This window comes from Mesoplodon bidens, assembly GCF_964165515.1.
Source record: "Mesoplodon bidens genome assembly, chromosome: 18".
Lineage (NCBI taxonomy): Eukaryota > Metazoa > Chordata > Mammalia > Artiodactyla > Ziphiidae > Mesoplodon > Mesoplodon bidens.
The window spans coordinates 45950956-45975886 of NC_138175.1; the positions used below are offsets into that span (position 1 = coordinate 45950956).

The 24931-nt window shown below is 38.3% G+C and overlaps 1 protein-coding gene across 5 annotated transcripts in view; it reads left to right on the forward strand.

The window, feature by feature from the left end:
- The window catches only part of ZFP14 (ZFP14 zinc finger protein), a 31326-nt gene that overhangs the window by 892 nt on the left and 5503 nt on the right, over positions 1-24931 (forward strand). For 2 of the 5 annotated variants that reach the window (XM_081217163.1, XM_081217162.1), the window contains exons 2-5: positions 3666-3752; positions 5785-5863; positions 7512-7638; positions 8768-8866. In XM_081217163.1, coding sequence (XP_081073289.1) covers positions 5834-5863; positions 7512-7638; positions 8768-8866 — 256 coding nt within the window. In that variant the 5' untranslated portion in view covers positions 3666-3752; positions 5785-5833. Of the gene's footprint in view, positions 1-3300; positions 3542-3665; positions 3753-5784; positions 5864-7511; positions 7639-8767; positions 8867-24931 lie in introns of those variants that run through there. The other 3 variants (XM_081217164.1, XM_081217165.1, XM_081217166.1) reach the window with 3 other exon arrangements.

Below are 24931 nucleotides of genomic sequence, written 5' to 3' on the forward strand. Positions count from 1 at the left end.
TTATCACTGGGGATACCCAGTTGCTAAATTACCCTCACTTCACTTTCTAGCACTTAATCTCCAATTAATCCCTGCCTCTCCTATTCTCACCTCAGAAACAGCAGTCACTGAAGTATGGTTCCCCATTTCCTCAGAATCCTTCAGCTGGAATTCAGCTCTTTACAAAAGAGCTTTTCTTATCCCTCTCCTCCATCACATTCCAGCCATTCCTGTGGAATTTCCTCCCTCTCTTGAGTCAATAAATCTTATTTTGTTGGACTGTACAGGATTGTTACAGGTAGTCTTTAACTGGTTAGGCTTTAACACCGGAATATCCTATCCATTGGCGTGATACTTTGTTCTTCCTTCCCAGTGAATGGTGGAGAGGATGAGGGTAGAGTCCCCCCCACCTCCACCAAGGGTATCCTCTCCTCTCCAGTGGCTATTCAGATGAACATTTGGCAGTCATTTAATTCTGCCTGTGAGCTGCTGCTTTCTAATAATTTGAATGGTCTGCAGGTAAACCTCATGCAGGGAGGCTAACTGTAGAGCTTTATTTTAGGCTGTGATTTATTGTGATTTATTTATTACAGTTTAGTTGGAATCATACACTAGGTGTTTTGATCTTTTCCACTGCCCTGAGGTCAAAAGCAGGGAAAGATAGGAGATGGTTTGATTGGTGACAGGGTCTTATGCTTTTGAGGCTTTTAGGAGTGGTAAGGTGATAGATTTTTAACAGAGAACTCTGTGTTAACAAGACAAGGGATTACTAGTGGGAGGGAAGGGAAACATCAGTAGAAATTTGAAAAGTGGTTTGAGGTTTTTGACGGCATGAGTTTGTTTCAGGCCACATATTTATGTGGTCTTATGACAGGCAGTTTAGTATAGTTGCAATATGGCTTATGGAGCTGAATTATCAGGGTGCTAATCCTAATCCTTCACCCTTAGAGCTGGGTGAAGTTGGGGCAATTTATTTCATCTCTTTGTGCCACAGTTCCTTCATCTGTAAAAGGAGGATAATAATGGAACCTACTGTGTAGGGTTGCTAAGAATAGGTGAATTAATATATGTAAAGTCCTCAGATAATGCTTGATACATAAGTGCTCAGTAGATTTAGTTGATATTATTAAAAGTGTGATCCATGTTTTTCCTCATCACCCAGATCCAAAAATTATGAGGATTTTGCCATGTGTGCTTCATCCATCCACATACCCTCCCTTTGTAAATTGTTGTTAATCAAGAGGAACTGCCTATCAGTCTGAAGCTCTGAAATTTATTAGCATTCTAAGGAAGAGCGGGGCTGAGAAGCTCAGATTTTTTGTGGAAGAAAAAAGAAAGCTCAGAGAGAATTTTCTTTAATAACTGTGGGAAGAAGTATGTAGTATTCTTCATCTTCAGTGATATAGCTGACGTTTATTAAATGTTTATTTGCTACTTTAGTGTGTTATTATATGTAGTGTCTTATTTAATACTCATAACAATGCTTTGGGATAGAATCTATAGTTGTCACCATTTTATATGGGAGGAATCTAAGGCTGAATGAAAAGTTAAGTAACATGTCCAAGGTAACACACTTAATAACTGTCAGAGCTGAGATTTATATCTTGGAAATTTGACAGCAAAGCCTATGTTAGTAATTACAACAGTATACCAAATCTCGTCATCACGTCTACTTGAACAAATCCTTCCCACCTTACTCAGTAATCCATCATGAGGGGGGTGATATTAAGCTGACAACAGGAAGCACTGTCAAGTTATATCCAGATTATAGCTGTGAGGTCTCTGTAAAAGGAGGATTTCATACAGTAAGATTTATGCCTTACAGTTTTTATTTTAATGATGTTACATGCAAGATTAGAAAAATAGGACAAGAAGATCTAATAGCAGTTGGAGGGTTTCATAGGCATCTTAGCCCAAAGGATTGGTTCAGAAGCAAAAGAAACCCATTTGTCAGGACGCTGTGAAAGGAAGCAGCCATGAGACTGCCATCAGTGCCTAAAAGATATCAGAGACTTTGTCATCCTTTTCTAGGTAGTACTCTAACATATGGGTAGATTAAATCATAGAGTTGGTTCATGATTAAATCATGAATTAGCCGCTGAAACAAAGAAGAAAAGCCACTCAGGAAAAACAACAGCTGTTATAGAGTATCCTGAACTTTTTTCTTCAGTTCAACAGAAGACTGGAAGAAAACTTGAATTGGGAAAGTCTTTCCCTTCTTTGGAGGATTTGCATACTTTAGGGTCACACTGTGTTTAATATGGTGTTGAGTGTTGTGAGCTACCACTGTAAACATTTTAACTGGTTCTTCTAGGCATACATGTGGTTTTTTTTCTGTCAAAATAGTTTAAGGCCACACATGCTGGGGGGGTTTTGTATTTAACATACTGACTTTACCCATTTCATCAAAGTTAGGGCAACATCATCACTTTTTACTCTTTGCATGGTTTTCAGTGGTATAGATGCACTACAGTTTATTTAATCATTCCGCAGTTTAATTATTTTCAGCTTTTATTCATTATAAACCAAATCTGTTCGCATATCTCTGCAAACATCTCTATGTACATGTGCAAATAGTTCCTTTAGTCCCAGAAGTGGAGTTTCTGGTTTACAGCGTTACGGGGTTTAAATGCCCTTTCACACAGTTCTAAATTTGGACCAACCTAGTGTGCTGTGACCTTGCTAATACAGCGTATCATCAGTCTTTTAGATCTCCCAATCTAGTCGCTGTAAAGAGGTATTTTTTGGTTGCTTTAACACATTTCGTTAATTAGTAGTGAGGTCTAGTATCTTTTGAAAGGTTATTTCTATTTTTTAGTGAATTGCCCTTGCTTAGGTTTCTCTCAGTGAAGTAGAAATTCTACCCTTCAGAGGCAAAAACCAAAGTTGAAAGATGGCTTTTTAGTTAGAGAAATGTGGACTCAAAACAAAGCTCTGCCACTTAATAACTGAATCTGGGCAAATGATCTGACCCCTGAGCATCAGTTTTCTGAACTATGGAAAGGAGAGAGGAACTACTTTGCAGAACAATGCTGAGTGATGTACCTAAAGCAGCCATCACATGAAAATTCTCAATGAATGTTTGTTGTTGACTAACTGCAACGATCATGAATCCTCTACTGAAAGAGAGGGGGTGGAAAAGGACGTCATGATATGAAGAGGTTCTGATTGGGAAACAGAGTAGTGAGTTGTCCGGGCTGGGGAAAGACCAGTGCAGCTTTACAGTGGCAGGAGCTGCCAGGCCCGATCTGTGTGGTTTTCAGTCTTTGTGTTTAGGAGGTTCAGGCAGGATCCTGGGGCTCATAGGAGGCTCTGTGTGGATGGTGTGGCCCTTTCTCAGCCCTGAAAAATTGTACTGGAAAGGGGAGATGCTGCTCAGGACAAGTCTGAGGAATCCAGTGTCAGGACCAGATCCACACTGCCAGATGGGGAACTGGATAGAAATCCTCCCGCTGAAGTATCTGGGCTCTGCACAAAGATCATCACTGTTTAGCTGAGTTTTGTCAGGGCTTGGATTTCTTCACACTCCCTGTACTCTCCTCCAGTTGGGTATGAGAGCAATGTGGGTATAGCGGTGAAGAGTAGTTTGGAAGCAGGAATGGAAGAGAAAAAAGCTCATACTAACATAAGTCATTTTGGGAGCTCTGAGGCACATCTGGTTTCATGGCTGCTTTTTCTTCTTCCAGATCTGGCTTATCTGGACTCTGTAGTTCTCCAACAGAGAAATCTTGAGAAGGACTGACCGGTTCTTGCAGTTGGAAACAATGGCCCATGTAAGTTGGTGTTTCTTCTTCGTTTTTGAAATACTGCCAATTTCTAGGCCATGTTTCAGGATAAGGAATGATTATTCCTTATCCTGAAACTTCCTATTTAACAGAACTCCATCCAAGAACCCACTCTAGTTCCTCTCATTCCTGTGAGAGTTGGGGACAAATAGTCCAGTGTCCCCTATGTGCCCCCTTCCCTTTTTTCCACTAATGTGGACCATCTCCTATCTACAGAATCTTCTGTCAAGAGCCATCAAGGAGCAAAAGTGAAATGCCTTGAGAAGAATGTGGGTATTCTCTGCAGAATGTCCCCCCGTTAATATTTTTGATTTTAATACCTAAACTTCAGAGAAAGCATATTTCTCTGAATTACAGTGATTTGGGGTCTAGTTTTATATGGGAAAAATTTACATCCCCAATACACAATTCGACATCTTTTTTTTTTTTTTTTTTTTTTGCGGTATGCGGGCCTCTCACTGCTGTGGCCTCTCCCGTTGCGGAGCACAGGCTCCGGACGCGCAGGCCCAGAGGCCATGGCTCACGGGCCCAGCCGCTCCGCGGCATATGGGATCCTCCCAGACCGGGGCACGAACCCGTATCCCCTGCATCGGCAGGCGGACTCTCAACCACTGCGCCACCAGGGAGGCCCAATTCGACATCTTTTAAAAGTTTTTTTAACTTTGTATTGCTGTATGATGTACATAGAGAATAGTGCACAAATCAAAAGTGTGCAGCTGAATGAATTTTCATAAATTGAGTATATCTATGCTATCAGCACTCAGGTCAAGAAAAAGAATATTACTAGCATTCACATGCCCCCCTTTCAGTCACTTTCTACCTACCCAGTCCAAATGTAACCAAATGTAATCCTGACTTTGAACACCATACAATAATGTTGCCTATTTTTAGAACTTTATGTAAGTGAAATTGTATAGTTCAATGTAACTTTTTTTTAAACAAAAAACAATGTGTAGGAAGTCTTGTTATATTCCAAATACAATTGCTGGATCATCAGAACCATCTGCAGACATTTTGAAATGCATGCAGATATCATTAAAGGGGATGTGTATAAGTGGTACTGCTGGTGATAAGGGAGGCCTCAGAGCATCATACAGAGTGTGAGCCAGGCCTGCCATTATGTTCTCCTTGGAAGCGCATTTGCAAAGTGCACTTCACATGTAGCCCCTGTTTTTGTCATTTTGTAAAATGAGTTCCTAAGAAGTTGGAAAAGTATTGAAGAAACTTGTAGAGAAAGAAGCAAAGCAAGTGAGAAAAAAAAATTTGGTAAAAGAGACAGTGAAAGTACTAAAGCCAGAGATATCATGTGTGCACTGACCCACGTGTACTCTCATTCTGTCCTGGGGGAAATGTGAAGCTAGTTGGAGGGTTGGAATTGATACATAATGCAGTATAATTCTTTGCTTTAAAATGATGGGAAGATAGGCACCCACCCAAAATGGTGGGAAAATAATGTAGTGTTAGAATGTCTTGATTTTCAGGAATGGATTATTAATATTAAATGGGAGATCCCTGTTTTGAACACTCCTTGATGATCTTGTGGTTTGATGAAAGAGAGATTTTGGTCTTATTTGACTGCTTATAAGGAAAACTCCAAACTTCTCCACAGACCTGAATTTTTTAAGTACATAAGATGAGATTTAGTATTGGCTGGTCTTAGTCCCTGTATGTGTTGAGATCTTATTGTATGTAAGGCTTTTAGGTTTGGGTGGATTAGGTAGGGATATGATTGCGGCCTTGTATTGTGAGGCCTAAAAGTTCACATGCTGCCTTGATATCTTATCAGACCTAACCAAGAGTTCCCCTGCTCTCCCCAGATGTGGCCCCCATGCAATGGAAAAGACTCTTTACCTGGCTAGTTTCCCTATCAGCTAGACCAGCTAAACCCCTCTTAGTCCTCAACCTAATAGGTTTCACCTCCTTGCCAGCCCACAGAATTATTCAAACAAGCCCATCACATGCTCCTGCATTGGCCAGGGACCCCTCATCCTCTTTTTACTATAAAGCCTGCCTCCCACAGATCCTGCTTGTTCACCCTATTCCTGAGTGCAACCCCCGTGTGGCCCTGCATGACGTGTGGTGTCTTCCTCTCCCAGGCTGTGAGTATATGTGACTAATAACCTGCTGTCAGTCTCATCTGTCAGGTGTCGGATATTCAGTCATCTCATACCATTTAGGGTGAGGGATCCCTCCTTCAGCAATGGGGTGAGTAGGAGGTGATCGGAACAGAACTGCAAACACAGAGGAAGAATCACCTCCAGGAACCCCTGAGAGAAGGATACTAGGAGCAGAGTCCATCGTGTAGTTTTACAGGATGTGCTGTTTTAGAGCAGGGTTTCTCAACCTTGGAACTACACTTGACCTTTGAACAACGCAGGGATTAGGGACGCTGATCCTTTGTGCAGTTGAAAATCTGGCCCTCTGTATATGCCGTTCCTCCATATCTGGAATTCCTCATTATACGCAGTTCTGCATCCACAGATTCAACCAACCGAGAATTGCATAATACTGTAATATTTACTATTGAAAAAAATATATGTATAACTGGTACCACGCAGTTCAAATCTGTGTTGTTCAAGTTTCAACTGTATTAATATTTTGAGCCAGAGAATATATTATTGTGGGGGATTGTCCTCTGCATTGTAGGATGTTTAACAGTATCCCTGGCCTCTACCAATTAGACGCTTCTAACACTCACACCCCTTCTCCCTAGTTGTGCCTATCAAAATTGTCTCCAGACATGGCCAGATGTCTTCTGGGAAGTAAAATCACTCCTCATTGAAAACCACTGGTCCAGGGTGATACCTTTACCATTCGGTATCCTCTAACTCAGGAATGAGGAAAGGTGTTCAGTGAGGGATGATGGATGATAAATAGTAAGAAAGTCATCCAGATGCATAAGTAATAGATAAAGTAGAATGTGAGAGCTGAGGAAGATTTTTGAGACTGTATTGAATCCACACATCTAAAGAGAGAGGAAAAAAAAGGTTGGATTTAATACATTTGAAATGTGGACTTCCATGTAGCAAATTTTAAAAAATTTACTGAAGGGCTTCCCTGGTGGCGCAGTGGTTGAGAGTCCGCCTGCCGATGCAGGGGACGCGGGTTCGTGCCCCGGTCTGGGAAGATCCCACGTGCCGCGGAGCGGCTGGGCCCGTGAGCCATGGCTGCTGAGCCTGCGCATCCGGAGCCTGTGCTCTGCAAGGGGAGAGGCCACAACAGTGAGAGGCCCGCCTACTGCAAAAAAAAAAAAAAAAAAAAAAAAAAATTTACTGAAGAATTGGTCATAACAGGGAAGATGCTTATAATAAAATGTGACTTTATGGTGAGCTTGAGTCTATTTTCTTAGAGATTTCGTAGTACATTTCATTTTTATCAATGTTTTTTCATGATCAGTAAAGGGGAAAGAAGATAGAAGACCTCATATTTCTTAAGAATTTGTGGTGGAGATACAGCTTGCAGAGGGTTTGTGTACACTGTTTCATTTAATTGGAACTTCTTTTGGTTATTTTATTCCTTTCCAGATATTTTTGGGTAAAAATTTAATCTTATCTGCACTCACAGGACTATTCAAGACATGTAGCACTATGCTTCAGTGATACTAATTTTCTTACTGTCCTTACACATGTCATAAATTTGCTTGCTGTGTGCTCCCTCCCTCTCTGCAATGCAATCATTGATCTCTCTTTCCATTTAAAAAATATTTCATTTATTTTCACAAGTTATCCATGAGTTTTATTTTTTCAGGGTTCAGTGACATTCAGAGATGTGGCCATAGACTTCTCACAGGAAGAATGGGAATTCCTGGACTCAGCTCAGAGGGACTTATATAGGGATGTCATGTGGGAGAATTATAGCAACTTCATCTCACTAGGTAAGGCTATTTATCCCCAATTATACTGGCTTTCTCTTCTGTCAATATCAGGACTATGTTTTGAGAAACTAGATAAAATTTTTCTCTCTGTTCCAAAGGAATGATTCAAGCTTTGTTAGGTTGGAAGTAGGCCCCTCCTTTTAACACTTCATCACTCTCAGGTTCAGCAGGCTAGGTCCTTCAGACTTTCTTCAGGCTTTGTTGTTTCCATGTTTCCTTAGTATCCAAGGGGCTGGGTTTGAATTCTGGTTTTTTTACGACAGAAGCATTCTCCAAGAAACCAGACTTCACTTTGTATTTGAGCTCGGAATTGATGTAGATGCTTAACCCTCCTTTATAATCCACCTGCAAAGAGAATACCTAGACTCAGGGATTCTGAGTCTCTTTAAAAATCAGAGGAGCCTGTAGAACTTACATAGTATGAGGTGGATCCACAAAGTTCATCTAAAACTCAAGTAAGTGCATTCTGTTTCCTATAACAGACATATTCAGTTCTACTTGCTTTTTGGTAGAAAGTTAAAGTCTAAGAACTTTGCATTCAACATTAAATGAATATCTTAGTAAGGATCTGAGGATGTCTGAGGAAGCTTTTTATTCTCCTCTCAGCAAATTGTAACAATAAAAATTAATAGCTAGTATACACACATATTATGTGTATATATACATATAACTGCGTATACTTAGGTACTATTCTGAGCATTGTACATTATTAATTAATCCTCATAACAACTCTATGAGAAATATGCTATTATTATCCTTATTTCAGATGAGAAAATTTAGGCACAAAATGTTAATAATTTGCAGAGGTAACATAGCAACAAAGGCAGGATATGAACCCATGCAGTCTGGATCCATATTCTGTGTTCTCAACTATTACAAAAGACTGCCTCTCAACAGAGCTTGTATGAGGTATGAGTTTAAATTGTTTTAAGGCCTGTTCTTACCTGTCTGGTGTCTATTCCTTGTGGTCCTGAGGTTACCCTAGTATGAGTGTTCTTCAACTCCCTAGCATTTCTTTGCTCTTAGGCTTTATAAAGTACCATTTTGGTCTATCGTTTATTATAAATTTAACCAAATCTGAACCTAAGGACTTTGGGGCTTATAATTTCATGTCACATTATCTTTTAAGCAGGACCTTCCATTTCTAAACCAGATGTGATTACCTTATTGGATGAAGGGAAGGAGCCCTGGATGGTTGTAAGGGAAGGGACAAGAAGACATCACTCTGGTGAGTGAGGGCTTAGCAGGCATGGGGAAGTCATTACTGTAGATAATAGCCAAGTATGTTAGGGTAGAGACATACCCTCAAGATGTTACACATCTCTCTTCAAAAGCCCATAGCCTGTGGAGAAAAGGCCTGAGACCTAGGAAGCAAATTAAAATCTTTTAAGCCTGGGCTAGCAAAGGAACTTCCTACTGGCCTTGATTACAACTCTCTGTTTCTTGTCTCATGTTTCTCTCCCACTTCAAAGAGAGAAGCTGTTCTCAGTAGAAGGAAAAAAATGATAATAAATATGAGTTAAAATCAACAAAATAGAAAAAGAAAAAAAGTGAAAATTAATAAAGCTTAGAGTTGATTTCTTGAAAAGATCAACAAAATTGATAAACGCCAGCTTGACTAATCAAGAAAGAAAGAGAGACAACATAAATTACTAATACCAGGAATGAGAGAGAGGTTTTCACTTCACATTTTTACAGCCATTAAAAAAATAAGAGAATACCATGAATAACTTTATGTCAATAAATTTGACAACTTAAATGAAATGGAAAAATTCCTTGAAAAATATAGCTTACCAGACTTGACACAAGAGAAAAAAGAAAATATGAATAACTTCATATCTGCTAAAATAATTGAATCCATTATCAGAAGTCTTTCCAGAAAGAAAATGCTAGACCCAGATGGTTTCACTGGTGAATTCTATTAAATATTTAAGGAAGTAATATTACAGTATTACACAAATTCCTTCAGAAAAAGAAAGAACTCCTTCCAACTCATTTTATGAGACTACTATAACTCTTTTACTAAGTTCATGAAGGATATAAGTCTATAATTTTTTTCCCTTTGCTAATTTCTATCCTTTGTGAATGTAGATGTAAAATGCTTAAAAAATATCAGGAAATTAAATCCAGCAATATATAAAAATGATGACCAAGTAGGGTTTATCCTAGGAAAACCCTAGCTTGGTTTAACATTAAAAAATTAATCAGTGTAATTTAACATATTAACAGAAATGTGAGAACCATGTGATCATCTCCATAGATGTAAAAATAGCATATGACAAAATTCAACATCCATTCATAATAAAAATTCTCAGGAAACTAGAAACTGAGGGGAGCTTCCTCAATCTGATAAGGGACATCTGCTGAAAAAATACTACATCATAAACTTCATCATACTTGATTGAAGAGTTTCCCCCAAGATTGTGAACAAGGCAAGGATGCCCAGTCTCCCCAATTCTGCTTAACATTGTATTGAAGGTTCTAGCATTGCAATAAGGCAAGAAAAAGAGATAAGAGATATTGTAAAGATCAGAAAGGAAGAAGTAAAACTATTTGGAGGTGGCATAATTGTATACTTAGAAAATTGTAAGGAATCAAAATAACAGCTACTCAAAGCAATAAGTGAAGATCACAGTAAGATCACAGGATACAAGGTTGAGCTACAAAAATCAATTGTGTTATTATAAACTAAGAGTGAAAAAAATTAGAAAATTAAAGTCAATTAAGAAAAATTAAAGTCAACTAAGTCAATTTACAGTAGTGTCAAAAAAACAAAATACTAAGGAATAAATTTGACAAAATGTGTAAAACCTCTATAATAAAAATGATGGAACATTGCTAAGAGAAATAAAAGACCTAATGAATAGAAAGATACCATTTTGGGGATGGGGACTCAGTATTATAAAAATGTCAATTGTATAGATTCAACACAATTCCAGTCATAATCCTAGGAACCTTTTTTTTTTTTTTTGTAGACATTAACAAGCTGATTCTAAAATGCATATGGAAAAGCAGTGGACTTAGCATGTCTAAAACAGTCTTGAAAAAGGAAGAGCATATTATAGAACTTAGACTACATGACTTCAAGATACTTCAAGATATATTATAAAACTCTAATAATCAAGACATTATGGTATTGGCTAAGGATCAACAAACAGAACAGAGACCCTAGATGTAGACCTCACATGCACTTAAAGGGTCATTTATTTATTGACAAAGGCATCAAAGCATTCTAGTGGAGAAAGGAAAGTCTTTTCAACAACTGATGCTGGAATAGCTGGAAAAAAATCTTGAACTCTGTCTCATTCCAAAATTAATTTGAGATGTATTTTAAACATAAATATAAAAACTAAACATTAAAAAATCTTAAAAGCCAAATATAAAAGCTAAGTATAAAAAATAAAATGAAAATTTAAGAACTAAGTATACATTTTATATATAAGAAATATAAAGCTTTTAGAGGAAAACGTAGGGGAATGACTTGGTAGTAGGCAAAGGTTTCTTAGGAGAAAGCAATAACCATAAAAATTAAAAATTGATAAGTCACAATTTATCCAAATTAAAAACTTTGTCTCATCAAAATATGCTAATTAAAAAATGAATAGGTGAGTCACAGACTGAGAGAAAATAGTAGTAAAACAAAGGACCAGTATCCAGCCTCTACATTACAACTCAACACTATAATGATGAACAACCCAATTAAAAAATGGGTAAAAGGTACATCCATACCATGGAATAATACTCACCAACAAAAAGGAATACATTATTAATACACACAACGACTTGGATGAACCTCAAGGAAATTATGCTGAGTGAGAAAAACCAATCACAAAAGGTTATATACTGTATGACTCTAATTGTCTAATATTTATGAAATAATAAAATTATAGAGATGGGAAATGGATTAGTGGTTGCCAGGGGTTAGGGAGGGAGGGGAGGGGAGGAGATGGTTGGGCTATAAAGGAATAACACAGGGGAGTCTTGTGGTTATGATATAGTTGAGTATGTTCATTGTGGTAGTGGTTATGCAAGGCTATACATGTGATAAAATTGCATAGAACTATATACATACACATACGTGATGGCATGTATAACTGGTGAAATCTAAGTAAGCCCTATGGATTATACCAAGGGTAATTTCTTGGTTTGAATATTGTACTATAGTTTGTAAGATGTTAACATTGAAAGGGGCTGGGTGAAGCCTGCATGAGACTTTCCTGTACATTTCTTTGCAAACTCCTGTGAATCTACGTTATTTCAAAATAAAAAGTAAGTAAAAATGTCCTGTTGGGGGTGATAGGTAAAAGATTTGACAAAGAGAGGAGCTACTCTTTTTTCTTGATCAAAGACTACAATTCATCTATATCTAAATCTGTATTAGGCAGCTCAGGCTGCCATAACAAAATACCATGGACTGAGTGACTTAGACAACAGAAATGTATTTTCTCATAATTCTGGTGGCTAGAAGTCTGAGATTAGCATCTTGGGGCCTGATGAGGGCTCTCTTCCTGGCTTGCAGATGACCCTATTCTCACACTGTCCTCACATGGTGAAGAGAGAGAGCACAATCTCTTTCTTCCTCTTGTAAGACCACCAGTCCTATCCTATCCTATTCTACCCACCAGTCCTGTGAATTAGGACTCCATCCTTATTACTTCATTTAACCTTAATTGCCTCCTAAAAGCACTTTCTCCAAATATAGTCACATTGGGTGTCAGGGCTTAAATGTATAATTTTGGAGGGACACAGTTTGGTCCATAGCAATATCTATATGGGATCCAGTTTCTTTCCAGTCTAACTAATATATATATATTTGCTTGCCTAAAAATATGTTCGTTTATTTATTTGGCAAATACTTGTGTGCCCAGTCTGAACCAAGCACCGTCCTAGACACCAGTAGGACAATTGTGAGCAAGAGTGGTAGTTCCCAGCAGTCTTGCTGTTTACATTTTAATAGGATAAAGGACATTAAGTAAACAAGTAAATGAATAAACAATATTATATAGTGACAAGTGTTATTAAGAAAAGTGAGAAGAACGAGGGATAGAAATTGGCAGGTGTAAACAGGTTTGTTTTAGGGTGGTTGGGGCTTTTTGAGGAGGTGATATTCGAGTGGAAACATGAAAAAAGAGCTCAAACCATATGAATATCTAAAGCAAGAAGCAAGAGCAGTCCTAATGGAACAGTAAATGCAGAGGTCTTGGGTCGGAGGAACAAAGGCCTTGATGTTTGAGGAACAACAAGAAGACCAGGATGATTATTCAAAAGGTAAGTGAAAAGTAGAGTAACAAGATGAAGTCAAAAAGTTAGGCAAGGGCTAATCGTGTAAAAGTTTGTATGTCATAGGGGAAGGCATGTGACTTAATTTTTATTTTTTGCCCTGCTGCACCACTTGCCAGATCTCAGTTCCCCAACCAGGGATTGAACCTGGGCCACAGCAGTGAAATCCTGAAATCCTAACCCCTAGGCCACCAGGGAACTCCTGGCATGTGACTTTTAAGTGTGATAGAAAGGCATTGGAGATTTCTGAGCAGGGGAATGACATGAGCTGATTTATAATTATCACTCTATGGAGAATAGATTGAAGGGGGCAAGATGGATAGTAGGAAGACCAATTAGGAGGCTATTTCATTTGCCCCAGTGGAATATGGTAGTGGTTTTTAATTAATTAATTAATTAATTTATATTTATTCTGCGTTGGGTCTTTGTTGTTGCATGTGGGCTGTTGGTATCATCTGTTGGTATCATCTTTAATTTCTTTCATCAGTGTCTTATAGTTTTCTGCATGCAGGTCTTTTGTCTCCCTCGGTAGGTTTATTCCGAGGTGTTTTATTCTTTTTGTTGCAGTGGTAAATGGGACTGTTTCCTTAATTTCTCTTTCATATTTTTCATCATTAGTGTATAGGAATGCAAGAGATTTCTGTGCATTAATTTTGTATCCTGCAACTGTACCAGATTCATTGATTAGCTCTAGTAGTTTTCTGTTAGCATCTTTAGGATTCTCTATGTATAGTACCATGTCATCTGCAAACAGTGACAGTTTTACTTCATTTCCAATTTGTATTCCTTTTATTTCTTTTTCTTCTCTGATTGCTGTGGCTAGGACTTCCAAAACTATGTTGAATAATAGTGGTGAGAGTGGAATCTTTGTCTTGTTCCTGATCTTAGAGGAAATGCTTCCAGTTTTTCCCCATGGAAAATGATGTTTGCTGTGGGCTCGTCATATATGGCCTTTATTATGTCGAGGTAGGTTCCCTCTATACCCACTTTCTGGAGAGCTTTTATCATAAATGGGTGTTGAATTTTGTCAAAAGCATTTTCTGCATCTGTTGAGATGATCATACGGTTTTCATTCTTCAGTTTGTTAATATGGTGTATCACATTGATTGATTTGCATATATTGAAGAATTCCTGCATCCCTGGATAAATCCCACTTGATCATGGTGTATTATCCTTTTAATGTGTTTTTGGATTCTGTTTGCTAGTATTTTGTTGAGGATTTTTACATCTATATCCATCTATGATATTGGTCTGTAACTTTCTTTTTTTGTAGTATCTTTGTCTGGTTTTGGTATCAGGGTGATGGTGGCCTCATAGAATGAGTTTGGGAGTGTTCCTTCCTCTGCAAGTTTTTGGAAGAGTTTGAGAAGGATGGGTGTTAGCTCTTCTCTAAATGTTTGCTAGAATTCACCTGTGAAGCCATCTGGTCCTGGACTTTTGTTTGTTAGAAGATTTTTAATCACAGTTTCAATTTCATTATTTGTGATTGGTCTGTTCATATTTTTTCTATTTCTTCCTGGTTCAGTCTTGCGAGGTTATACCTTTCTAAGAATTTGTCCATTTCTTCCAGGTTGTCCATTTTATTGGCATAGAGTTGCTTGTGGTAGTCTCTCAGGATGCTTTGTATTTCTGTGGTGTCTGTTGTAACTTCTCCTTTTTCAATTCTAATTTTACTGATTTGAGTCCTCTCCCTCTTTTTCTTGATGAGTCTGGCTAATGGTTTGTCAATTTTGTTTATCTTCTCAAAGAACCGGCTTTTGGTTTTATTGATCCTTGCTACTGTTTTCTTTGCTTCTATTTCATTTATTTCTGCTCTGATCTTTATGATTTCTTTCCTTCAACTAACTTTGGGTTGTTTTGTTCTTCTTTATCTAGTTCCTTTAGGTATAAGTTTAGATTGTTTATTTGAGATTTTTCTTGTTTCTTGAGGTAGGCTTGTATAGCTATAAACTTCCCTCTTAGAACTGCTTTTGCCGCATCCCATAGGTTTTGGATCATCGTGTTTTCATTGTCATTTGTCTGTAGGTATTTTTTTATTTCCTCTTTGATTTCTTCAGTGATCTCCTGGTTATTTAGTAATGTATTGTTTAGCCTCCATGTGTTTGTGTTTTTTACATTTTTTTCCCTGTAATTGATTTCTAATCGCATAGCGTTGTGGTTAGAAAAGATGCTTGATATGATTTCAATTTTCTTAAATTTACTGAGGCTTGATTTGTGACCCATGACGTGATCTATCCTGGAGAGTGTTCTGTGCACACTTTAGAAGAAAGTGTAATCTGCTGTTTTTGGATGGAATGTCTTATAAATATCAAGTAAATCTATCTGGTCTATTGTGTCATTTAAAGCTTCTGTTTCCTTATTTATTTTCATTTTGGATGATCTGTCCATTGGTGTAAGTGAGGTGTTAAAGTTCCCAACTATTATTATGTTACTGTCGATTTCCTCTTCTATAGCTGTTAACAGTTGCCTTATGTATTGACGTGCTTCTATGTTGGATGCATATATATTAATAATTGTTATATCTTCTTCTTGGATTGAGCCCTTGATCATTATGTAGTGTCCTTCCTTGTCTCCTGTAACATTCTTTATTTTAAAGTCTATTTTATCTGTTATGAGTATTGCTACCCTAGCTTTCTTTTGATTTCCATTTGCATGGAATATCTTTTTCCATCCCCTCACTTTCAGTCTGTATGTGTTCCTAGGTCTGAAGTGGGTCTCTTGTACACAGCATATATATGAGTCTTGTTTTTGTATCCATTCAGCGAGCCTGTGTCTTTTGGTTGGAGCATTTAATCCATTCACGTTTAAGGTAATTATCAATATGTATGTTCCTATGACCATTTTCTTAATTGTTTTGGGTTTGTTTTTGTAGGTCCTTTTCTTCTCTTGTGTTTCCCACTTACAGAAGTTCCTTTAGCATTTGTTGTAGAGCTGGTTTGGTGGTTATGAATTCTCTTAGCTTTTGCTTGTCTGTAAAACTTTTGATTTCTCCATCGAATCTGAATGAGATCCTTGCTGGGTAGAGTAATCTTGGTTGTATGTTCTTCCCTTTCATCAATTTAAGTATATCATGCCGCTCCCTTCTGGCTTGTAGAGTTTCTGCTGAGAAATCAGCTGTTAACCTTATGGGAGTTCCCTTGTATGTTATTTGTCGTTTTTCCCTTGCTGCTTTCAATAAGTTTTCTTTGTCTTTAATTTTTGCCAATTTGATTAGTATGTGTCTTGGCGTGTTTCTCCTTGGGTTTATCCTGTATGGGACTCTCTGTGCTTCCTGGACTTGGGTGGCTATTTCCTTTCCCATGTTAGGGAAGTTTTTGACTATAATCTCTTCAAATATTTTCTTGGGTCCTTTCTCTCTCTCTTCTCCTTCTGGGACCCCTATAATGCGAATGTTGTTGCGTTTAATGTTGTCCCAGAGATCTCTTAGGCTGTCTTCATTTCTTTTCATTCTTTTTTCTTTATTCTGTTCCGCAGCAGTGAATTCTACCATTCTGTCTTCCAGGTCACTTATCCGTTCTTCTGCTTCAGTTATTCTGCTATTGATTCCTTCTAGTGTATTTTTCATTTCAGTTATTGTATTGTTCGTCTCTGTTTGTTCTTTAATTCTTCTAAATCTTTGTTAAACATTTCTTATATCTTCTCGATCTTTTCCTCCATTCTTTTTCCAAGGTCCTGCATCATCTTCACTATCATTATTCTGAATTCTTTTTCTGGAAGGTTGCCTATCTCCACTTCATTTAGTTGTTTTTCTGGGGTTTTATCTTGTTCCTTCATCTGGTACATAGCCCTCTGCCTTTTCATTTTGTCTGTCTTTCTGTGAATGTGGTTTTTGTTCCACAGGCTGCAGGATTGTAGTTCTTCTTGCTTCTCAACAATATGTTTAACCTGAAAATTTGTTAATATTTTAATGCAGTTTTTTGTCATCAATGTCAATACTATTTTATTTTTTTTATTTTTTATTTTTTTAAAGTTTATTTATTTATTTTTTTAATTAGTTTCTGCTTTATAACAAAGTGAATCAGTCATACATATACATCTGTTCCCACATCCCTTCCCTCATGCATCTCCCTCCCTCCCACCCTCCCCATCCCACCCCTCCAGGCGGTCACAAAGCACCGAGCTGATCTCCCTGTGCTCTGCGGCTGCTTCCCACTATCTATCTACCTTACGTTTGGTAGTGTATACACGTCCATGCCTCTCTTTCGCCTTGTCACAGCCCACCCTTCCCCCTCCCCATATCCTTAAGTCCATTCTCAAGTAGGTCTGCGTCTTCATTCCCGTTTTGCCCCTAGGTTCTTCATGACATTTTTTTTTTAAATTCCGTATATATGTGTTAGCATACGGTATTTGTCTTTCTCTTTCTGACTAACTTCACTCTGTATGACAGACTCTAGGTCTATCCACCTCATTACAAATAGCTCAGTTTCGTTTCTTTTTATGGCTGAGTAATATTCCATTGTATATATGTGCCACATCTTCTTTATCCATTCATCCGATGATGGACACTTAGGTTGTTTCCAGCTCCGGGCTATTGTGAATAGAGCTGCAATGAACATTTTGGTACATGTCTCTTTTTGAATTATGGTTTTCTCAGGGTATATGCCCAGTAGTGGGATTGCTGGGTCATATGGTAGTTCTATTTGTAGTTTTTTAAGGAACCTCCATACCGTTCTCCATAGTGGCTGTACCAATTCACATTCCCACCAGCAGTGCAAGAGTGTTCCCTTTAAAAAAATATGTATTGTATTTTATTTAATTTGGTTGCTTCGAGTGTTAGTTGCAGGCACACAGGATCTTCGTTAAGGCATTCAGGATCTTTTTGTTGCGTCACGCAGGCTCTTTGTTGCAGCATTTGGGCTTTGCTCTAGTTATGGTGCGCAGGCTCCAGCGCATGTGGGCTCTGTAGTTAGTGACACACGGGCTCTCTAGTTGAAGCGCGCGAGCTCAGTAGTTGTCGTGCACAGGCTTAGTTGCCCCGTGGCATGTGGGATCTTAGTTCCCTTACCAGGGATCAAACCTGCATCCCCTGCATTGGAAGGTGGATTGTTTACCACTGGACCACCAGGGAAGTCCCTCTATGATTACTGGAGCTTTTTAGTGTGCCTCTACTAACCTTTGGAGTATTCCCTTCTTATTAGTCTTCTTTTCCAGTTTTAAAAAAATTATTGGTTATTTCTTCATATGGATTTTTGAATTAACATGTCTAATTCTATGAAAAAATTAATTCATTGGTATTTTTAATTTGGATTGTGTTAATTTTATTCTACTTCTGTTTGCATAAAATGCATCTGTTGGATCTTACAGCAAGATTGCTTTTCTAAGGAGCATTATAAGAAAGAAATCAATCATTTGACTGTCATATTATTCTGTTAAAAGACTAACTTTCTAGCTCTAGAAGAAAATAAATTATTTTCTTCTTCCGCTTGTTGAGTAGAATTTTCCACTGGGATTCAGAATCACAGAGTATCAGTTAAAACTGCAAGCCACCTTATGGCCACCCCTCTTATGCTTTTGGGATCTCTCAGGAAGGAACCACATGGTGCTGATTTCTCTGAAAGCTGCTTTGTCCAAAGCAGGAGCAGCAGTTCGTCCCGGAGGTTTCAGAATTTTGCAGCTCAGGTGGAGTCATATCCTGATCTCTTTGGTTGCCCTGCTGAGACATCCTCCAGACTTTCCATGTTTTGGGGTCTGCTTGTGTTACCCTAATAAATAGGGACTGCGTAGTCTAATCTCGTGGAGGTTGACCTGGATTTAGGGTGTCAGCTACCCCAGTTTATCAGTGGTAGCTATATATTTGTGTAGAAAACCCCAAACAAAAATATTTCACTAATCCTTTAAAAACATATACTTAAGGGCTTCCCTGATGGCTCAGTGGTTTAGAATTTGTCTGCCAATGCAGGGGACATGGGTTCGAGCCCTGGTCTGGGAAGATCCCACATGCCGCGGAGCAACTAAGATCGTGTGCCACAACTACTGAGTCCACATGCCACAACTGCTGAAGCCAACATACCTAGAGCCCGTGGTCCGCAACAAGAGAAGCCACCACAATGAGGAGCCTGTGCAGCACAACAAAGAGTACCCCCCACTTGCCGCAACTAGAGAAAGCCCGCTCACAGCAATGAGGACCCAACGCAGGCAAAAATAAATAAATTAATTAAAAATTAAAAAAAATAAAATATATACTTAAAAACCATTTACACAAATGGATTTAAAGTGTAGTGTTGATCCTTAATTCGAATCAGTGTAGCATTATTGCATTGCATTAGGCCACTTATATCTCTGACCTACAGGCTTTTTCCATTCTAGGTGATAATCTGGTGACTAAAGAAAGCCATTACAAATTAATTTTTGGAGCAGTTTGGGCAAGAAGAAAAATGACTTTTAGAGTTCATAATTAAATATTTCAGAACAAGAAAAAAGAAATAGAATATAGGTGAGTTAGAGGGACAAGACACTTTACATCCATTTTTTTTTTAAATAGACTTCATTCATAGACAGTCTCCATTCACAGAAAAATTGAATGGAAGGTACAGAAATTTTCCACATACCCCCTGAGGATTGCATTATTTTTATAAGTTAGTGGGAATCTACATCTTTTTTGTGTTTACGTTTTTATACTTTAAAAAGTTCAGTTTATTGATGAATATATAATTAAAATTCACTTTTTAGTATCCGGTTTTAGGCATTTTAATAAATGTATATAGTTATATAACTACCACCACAATCAATTTTTAGAACAGTTCTTAAGTCTCCTCATGCTCCCAGTATTTCTTCACTAAGTTAAATCTAGCTTTTGGGCTAAGAAGTACATTTTTAATCATGTTAAGGAAGTAACTGTATATTCGTATTATTTTCAGTGCTTTTTTATAAATATTGAGTGCTGAGTTAATGTCAGATGGCTTTCCAGTGTCTTTAGAAATAAGTGTATAATTTTAATCCTTAGAATAATTAATATTATAGGGATTTCTTTGGCAGTCCAGTGGTTAAGACTCCGTGCTTCCAATGCAGGGGGCATGGGTTCAATCCCTGGTCAGGTAACTTAAGATTCCACATGCCGTGTGGCCAAAAAAATAAAATAAAATAAAAATAAATTTAAAAAAATAATTAATATTATAAATCTTTTAGTAGATTTACTAATGTTGAACTGTCCTTTCATTCTCAGGGTAAGCCACGGTTAGTTATGATATATTTTCTTTTAGTGTGCTATTAGTTTTGGCATGAATTTTTATAAGTGATATTGGCATATAGCTTTCCTTTACTAGGTTTAGATTTCATTTAAAAACTCACTTAAAGATAATTTGGGGGGCTTCCCTGGTGGCGCAGTGGTTAAGAATCCACCTGCCAATGCAGGGGACATGGGTTCGATCCCTGGTCCAGGAAGATCCCACGTGCCACGGAGCAACTAAGCCCATGCGCCACAACTACTAAGCCTGCGCGCCACAACTACTAAGCCTGCGTGCCACAACTACTGAAGCCTGAGTGCCTAGAGCCCATGCTCCACAACAAGAGCAATGAGAAGCCTGCACACCGCAACCAAGAGTAGCCCCTGCTCGCTGCAACTAGAGAAAGCCCACGTGCAACAACGAAGACCCAACGCAGCCAAAAATAAAATAAATAAACTTTTTAAATAACTTGGAATTATTTTCTTATTTTTAACGTGCTGGGCTACTTTAAATATTGGGCTGCATGCTTTCTAAAGTTTTGATAATCTTCAAGATAGTTTTTTGAGAAGGTCTGACTACTTTCTCTATATTTTCTTAGAAAATTACCCTTTATTGCTTTAGTAGTTCCTTACGATTTTCAAAATATTCCATTTTATTAATAATTTGTTAGTGTCAAGAAGTGTAAAGGGTCTGAAATTTTACCCTACTTGCAAGCTAACAAGTAGCCTACAGCAGTGTAGGATGGATGCTGGCAGAAGACACAAGACTCCTAAGCCAAAGGCAAAGGATTTTATTGCTCAAAGCACAACAAGCAGCATGAACATCAACATATTTGCCTTGTTCCTCTTTTCCCACAAGTTCCATGAGGGTGATATGGATGGTCCAGGTAGATACCTGAACATTCAGTGAGCTGCCTTATGGGAGAGGACCCAGAGTTTAGAGAACCCAAATCTTTCATGATGGGCAATACACATGCATGACCTTTGCTACGAGGGAGATACTACCTTTACTATATTGAACAGTAAGCAAACCTGTATGTTGATTTAGAGAGAGAGAATCTCTACCTTCCAAGGGTATTTGTTACACAGTCTCAAAACGATAGTCCAGAACAAAGGTAGTCAGTGTTTCTGCTTGCAAGATGTGCTCTGATACCTAGTTGCTACTTTTTATTTTGTTTGAATGCTTTCCTTTTTTTTCTTAAAAAAATTTTTTTTTAATTTATTATTTTTGGCTGTGTTGAGTCTTTGTAGCTGTGCGCGGGCTTTCTCTAGTTGTGGCGAATGGGCGCTGCTCTTCATTGCAGTGCATGGGCTTCTCATTGCAATGGCTTCTCTTGTTGCAGAGCACAGGCTCTAGGCGTGCAGGCTCAGTAGTTGTGGCTCACGGGCTCCGGAGCGCAGGCTCAGTAGTTGCGGTGCACGGGCTTAGTCGCTCCATGACATGTGGGATCTTCCTGGACCAGGGATTGAACCTGTGTCCCCTGCATTGGCAGGCAGATTCTTAACCGCTGTGCCACCAGGGAAGTCCCTCCTGTTTTTTCTTATTATCTTAGCAGATGGTTAATATATTTCATTTAATTTTTTTCAAACAACCTGGGTTTTTCACTTGCATATTAATTTCATTATTTTTCTGTTATCTAATTAATGAAATTCTGCATTTATTTTAATTTATTTTCTCCTGGGTTCCTCAGTATACTTTGTTGTTCTTTTCTTAATTTGAGTGGGATACTCATATATTTTTTTCTTTCATTTCTATTGCTCTAAGTATTTAAATGTATTGATGAATTTTCTTCTAAGATCTGTAGCTGTATTTCATAGATTCTTGATAATGTGGTGTTTTCAGTATTCTAGAAATTCTTAAAATTTTTAAATTTAGTAAATAGTTTTAAAATTTTGAAGTGAAGATGTCTCTTGGTTTTATGATTTTATTTCTCATTTTGTTTCACAGCGATCAGGCTGATTTGAGTCATTTCAACAGTTTTATACATTTATATGGTAGTCGCAGAAAAATACTTTCCTATCTCTCCTATCCCATCTTCTCCCATCTCTTTTCTTACTTCATTCGCATTTAGATATTCTTCACTCAAGTCCCCCATCTGGGTCACTGTCTTCAAGCCCACATCTAACATAGCCTTTATTTGTACTCTCTTGTACTCAGGTGATACCAAATCCCATTCCATAGTTGAGAGCCATTCTGCTGTACTCAATATCTACACATGCCTTTTTGCTCAGAATTTCATAAGCCTGTCAATATTAGCATGATTGAAAAATATTTGAGATCATTCTCTGGGAAGTACGAAAGTTGCTGCGGCTATGTAGGATTGGAGAGGAGCACCTAGGGAAGATATGGAGGAGCAAGTGTTTGAGTAAATGTAGCACTGATATAGTAATCGTATGAACTCTGGTGGAGATAAGCAAGTCATTGTAGTACAGTATAAAAGATTAGAGGCTGGCCTCCCTGGTGGTGCAGTGGTCAAGAATCCACCTGCCAGTGCAGGGGACACCGGTTTGAGCCCTGGTCTGGGAAGATCCCACATGCTGCAGAGCAGCTAGACCCGTGTGCCACAACTACTGAGCCTGCACTCTAGAGCCCACGAGCCACAACTACTGAGCCCACGTGCCACAACTGCTGATGCCTGTGTGCCACAACTCCTGAAGCCCGCGTGACACAACTACTGAAGCCCGCGCACCTAGAACCCGTGCTCCGCAACAAGAGAAGCCACCTCAGTGAGAAGCCCGTGCACTGCAACAAAGAGTAGCCCCTGCTCACTGCAACTAGAGAAAGCCTGCGCACAGCAACGAAGACCCAACACAGCCAGAAATAAAATAAATTAAAAAAAAGATTAGAGATGGATGTATATATTTATTAGTGATTACATAATTGTGGGAATTAAATGAGTAACATCTATTGCGAATTTGGGGTTGCTTATTCAATAGTAAGTGAACTTAGAATCGTTTCTGCCACTGGGAAAACTTAGGGGTAAGAGACTAACCGAATAACAAGTGAGAAAATTAATAAGTATGTTATTGCAAAATTGAGAAAAATGTTATAGAGACAAGCACCATGTTGCTGGGATAGAGCATAAAGTGCCTAGACTTAAATAGGATCAGCAGGAATATCTTTTCTGAAGAAGTGATTTTTGATTTGAGATCTGAGGATGAAGAGAAGTCAACCATGCAAAATCAGAGGATTTCCCAAAGAAGGAGCAACCTATCAAGAGCCCTATTTAATGGCAACAGTTGCATTAAACATTAAACAGTGCATTTTGTGAGCTGAAAAGAGGCCTTTATGGCATGAACAGAGAGAGTAAATGGGAGAGGAGTTGATAAGCAGAAGCCTTATTATTCATGCTCAGGTATTTCTATTTTATTCTAATTGTAAAGAGAAACCATTGAAAACGTTTAAGTAGAGAGACTCAAACATTGATCAGCAACAGGGTTATTGTCAGATATAAAAAAGAACAAAACAAAAACATGTGCAGGAACTAGTTCTATAGATCTTGTTTCAGTCAAACGTATCTCTGTATAGTTTTAACAGACCTTTAGGTGATTCTTACACACGCTTAAATCAGGCCTCCACTGATTTACCTTGTTTCCCTAATCACCAACCTCACCTCCATTCCTGAACTTTCTTTATTTTCTGTTTCCTTTGCCTTATTTTGAAATGTATGAGAATATAGTCTGTTCCATAATACAGTTAATAATCCATAATACAATTTAGCTTAGTAATGATATGAAGTAGGGAATGATATCAGTATAATGTGGAACTTAGTTGTTTCACAGGTAATTTTCCTAGTTGAATAGTGCCAGAATGGTAGAAATAGATTTCTAACATTCAGCTGGAAAGGCAAAAGCCTTTAATTTGATACTTTATTGTTAAGAGCCCTTACACCTCTATATTAAGAAAATTAATAATAAATGCCTACATTCAGGGCTCCCTCCCCAGACATGGATACCATCAACCTTGCATGTCTCCTAGCTGATGACAGGTTTCACTTCATCCTATTTCCATCTTAATGGTAGCCTCACTGGCTCAGGGCTTTATTTTCATGTACAATGTCTCAACACCTGAAATCCAGTGTTTTCAATTTTTTGTGTGCTTTTTAGTATCCATGATGCAGCCTTCAGCTGTGTTGGGCTGCCTTTCAAGTTATCTCTTGAGATATCAATTATTATATTTGTTACTGCTCTGCCAATAACGTTGCATAGATTTGACTGTTCTTCTCCAGCCCTGTTTTCCCCATAAACTCTAATTTTTGGTGTGTAATTTTACAGAAGATAAGTTTTTTTAGGTACACATGTGTTATTGTAGCAGGAATGCCTATCTTCTAGAGATGTCTAATCCATTCACTGGTACTGATGCTGAAAATTCAGCCTTTGTGCGCCAGTGCCAAATCGAATCTCGGAGACAGAGGTTTGGGTGAAGTAGGAAAGAATAGCTTTATTGCTTTGCCAGGCGAAGGGGGACACAGCAGGCTAGTGCCTCAAAAACTGTGTGTCCCAACCCAGGAGCATTTGGTGAGTTTTATAGCAGTGGTTCAAGGGTGGGATTGCTGATGAGAATCAGGGTGTGTGCAGGGCCTGTATTCCTTTAATCTGGCCTCAGGTGGTCTCCTGATGAGCTTCTCAAGGTTATCAAACTGTGACTTTCTCTCTGGAACATCTTCCATTTGGTGGGGGTTTTAGTTCTGCAGAAGACCTCAAAGATACTGTTATGTGTATCCCTTGAGGTGGAACCAGGACACCCCAAGGCTGTACTGTTGTTTCTTGACTGCTCCTTCCTTGTTTCTGCATCCCCTCCCTTCCCTGATTAGCAACTGTTCGAATATGCCCTTTGGAACTCAGGGAAGG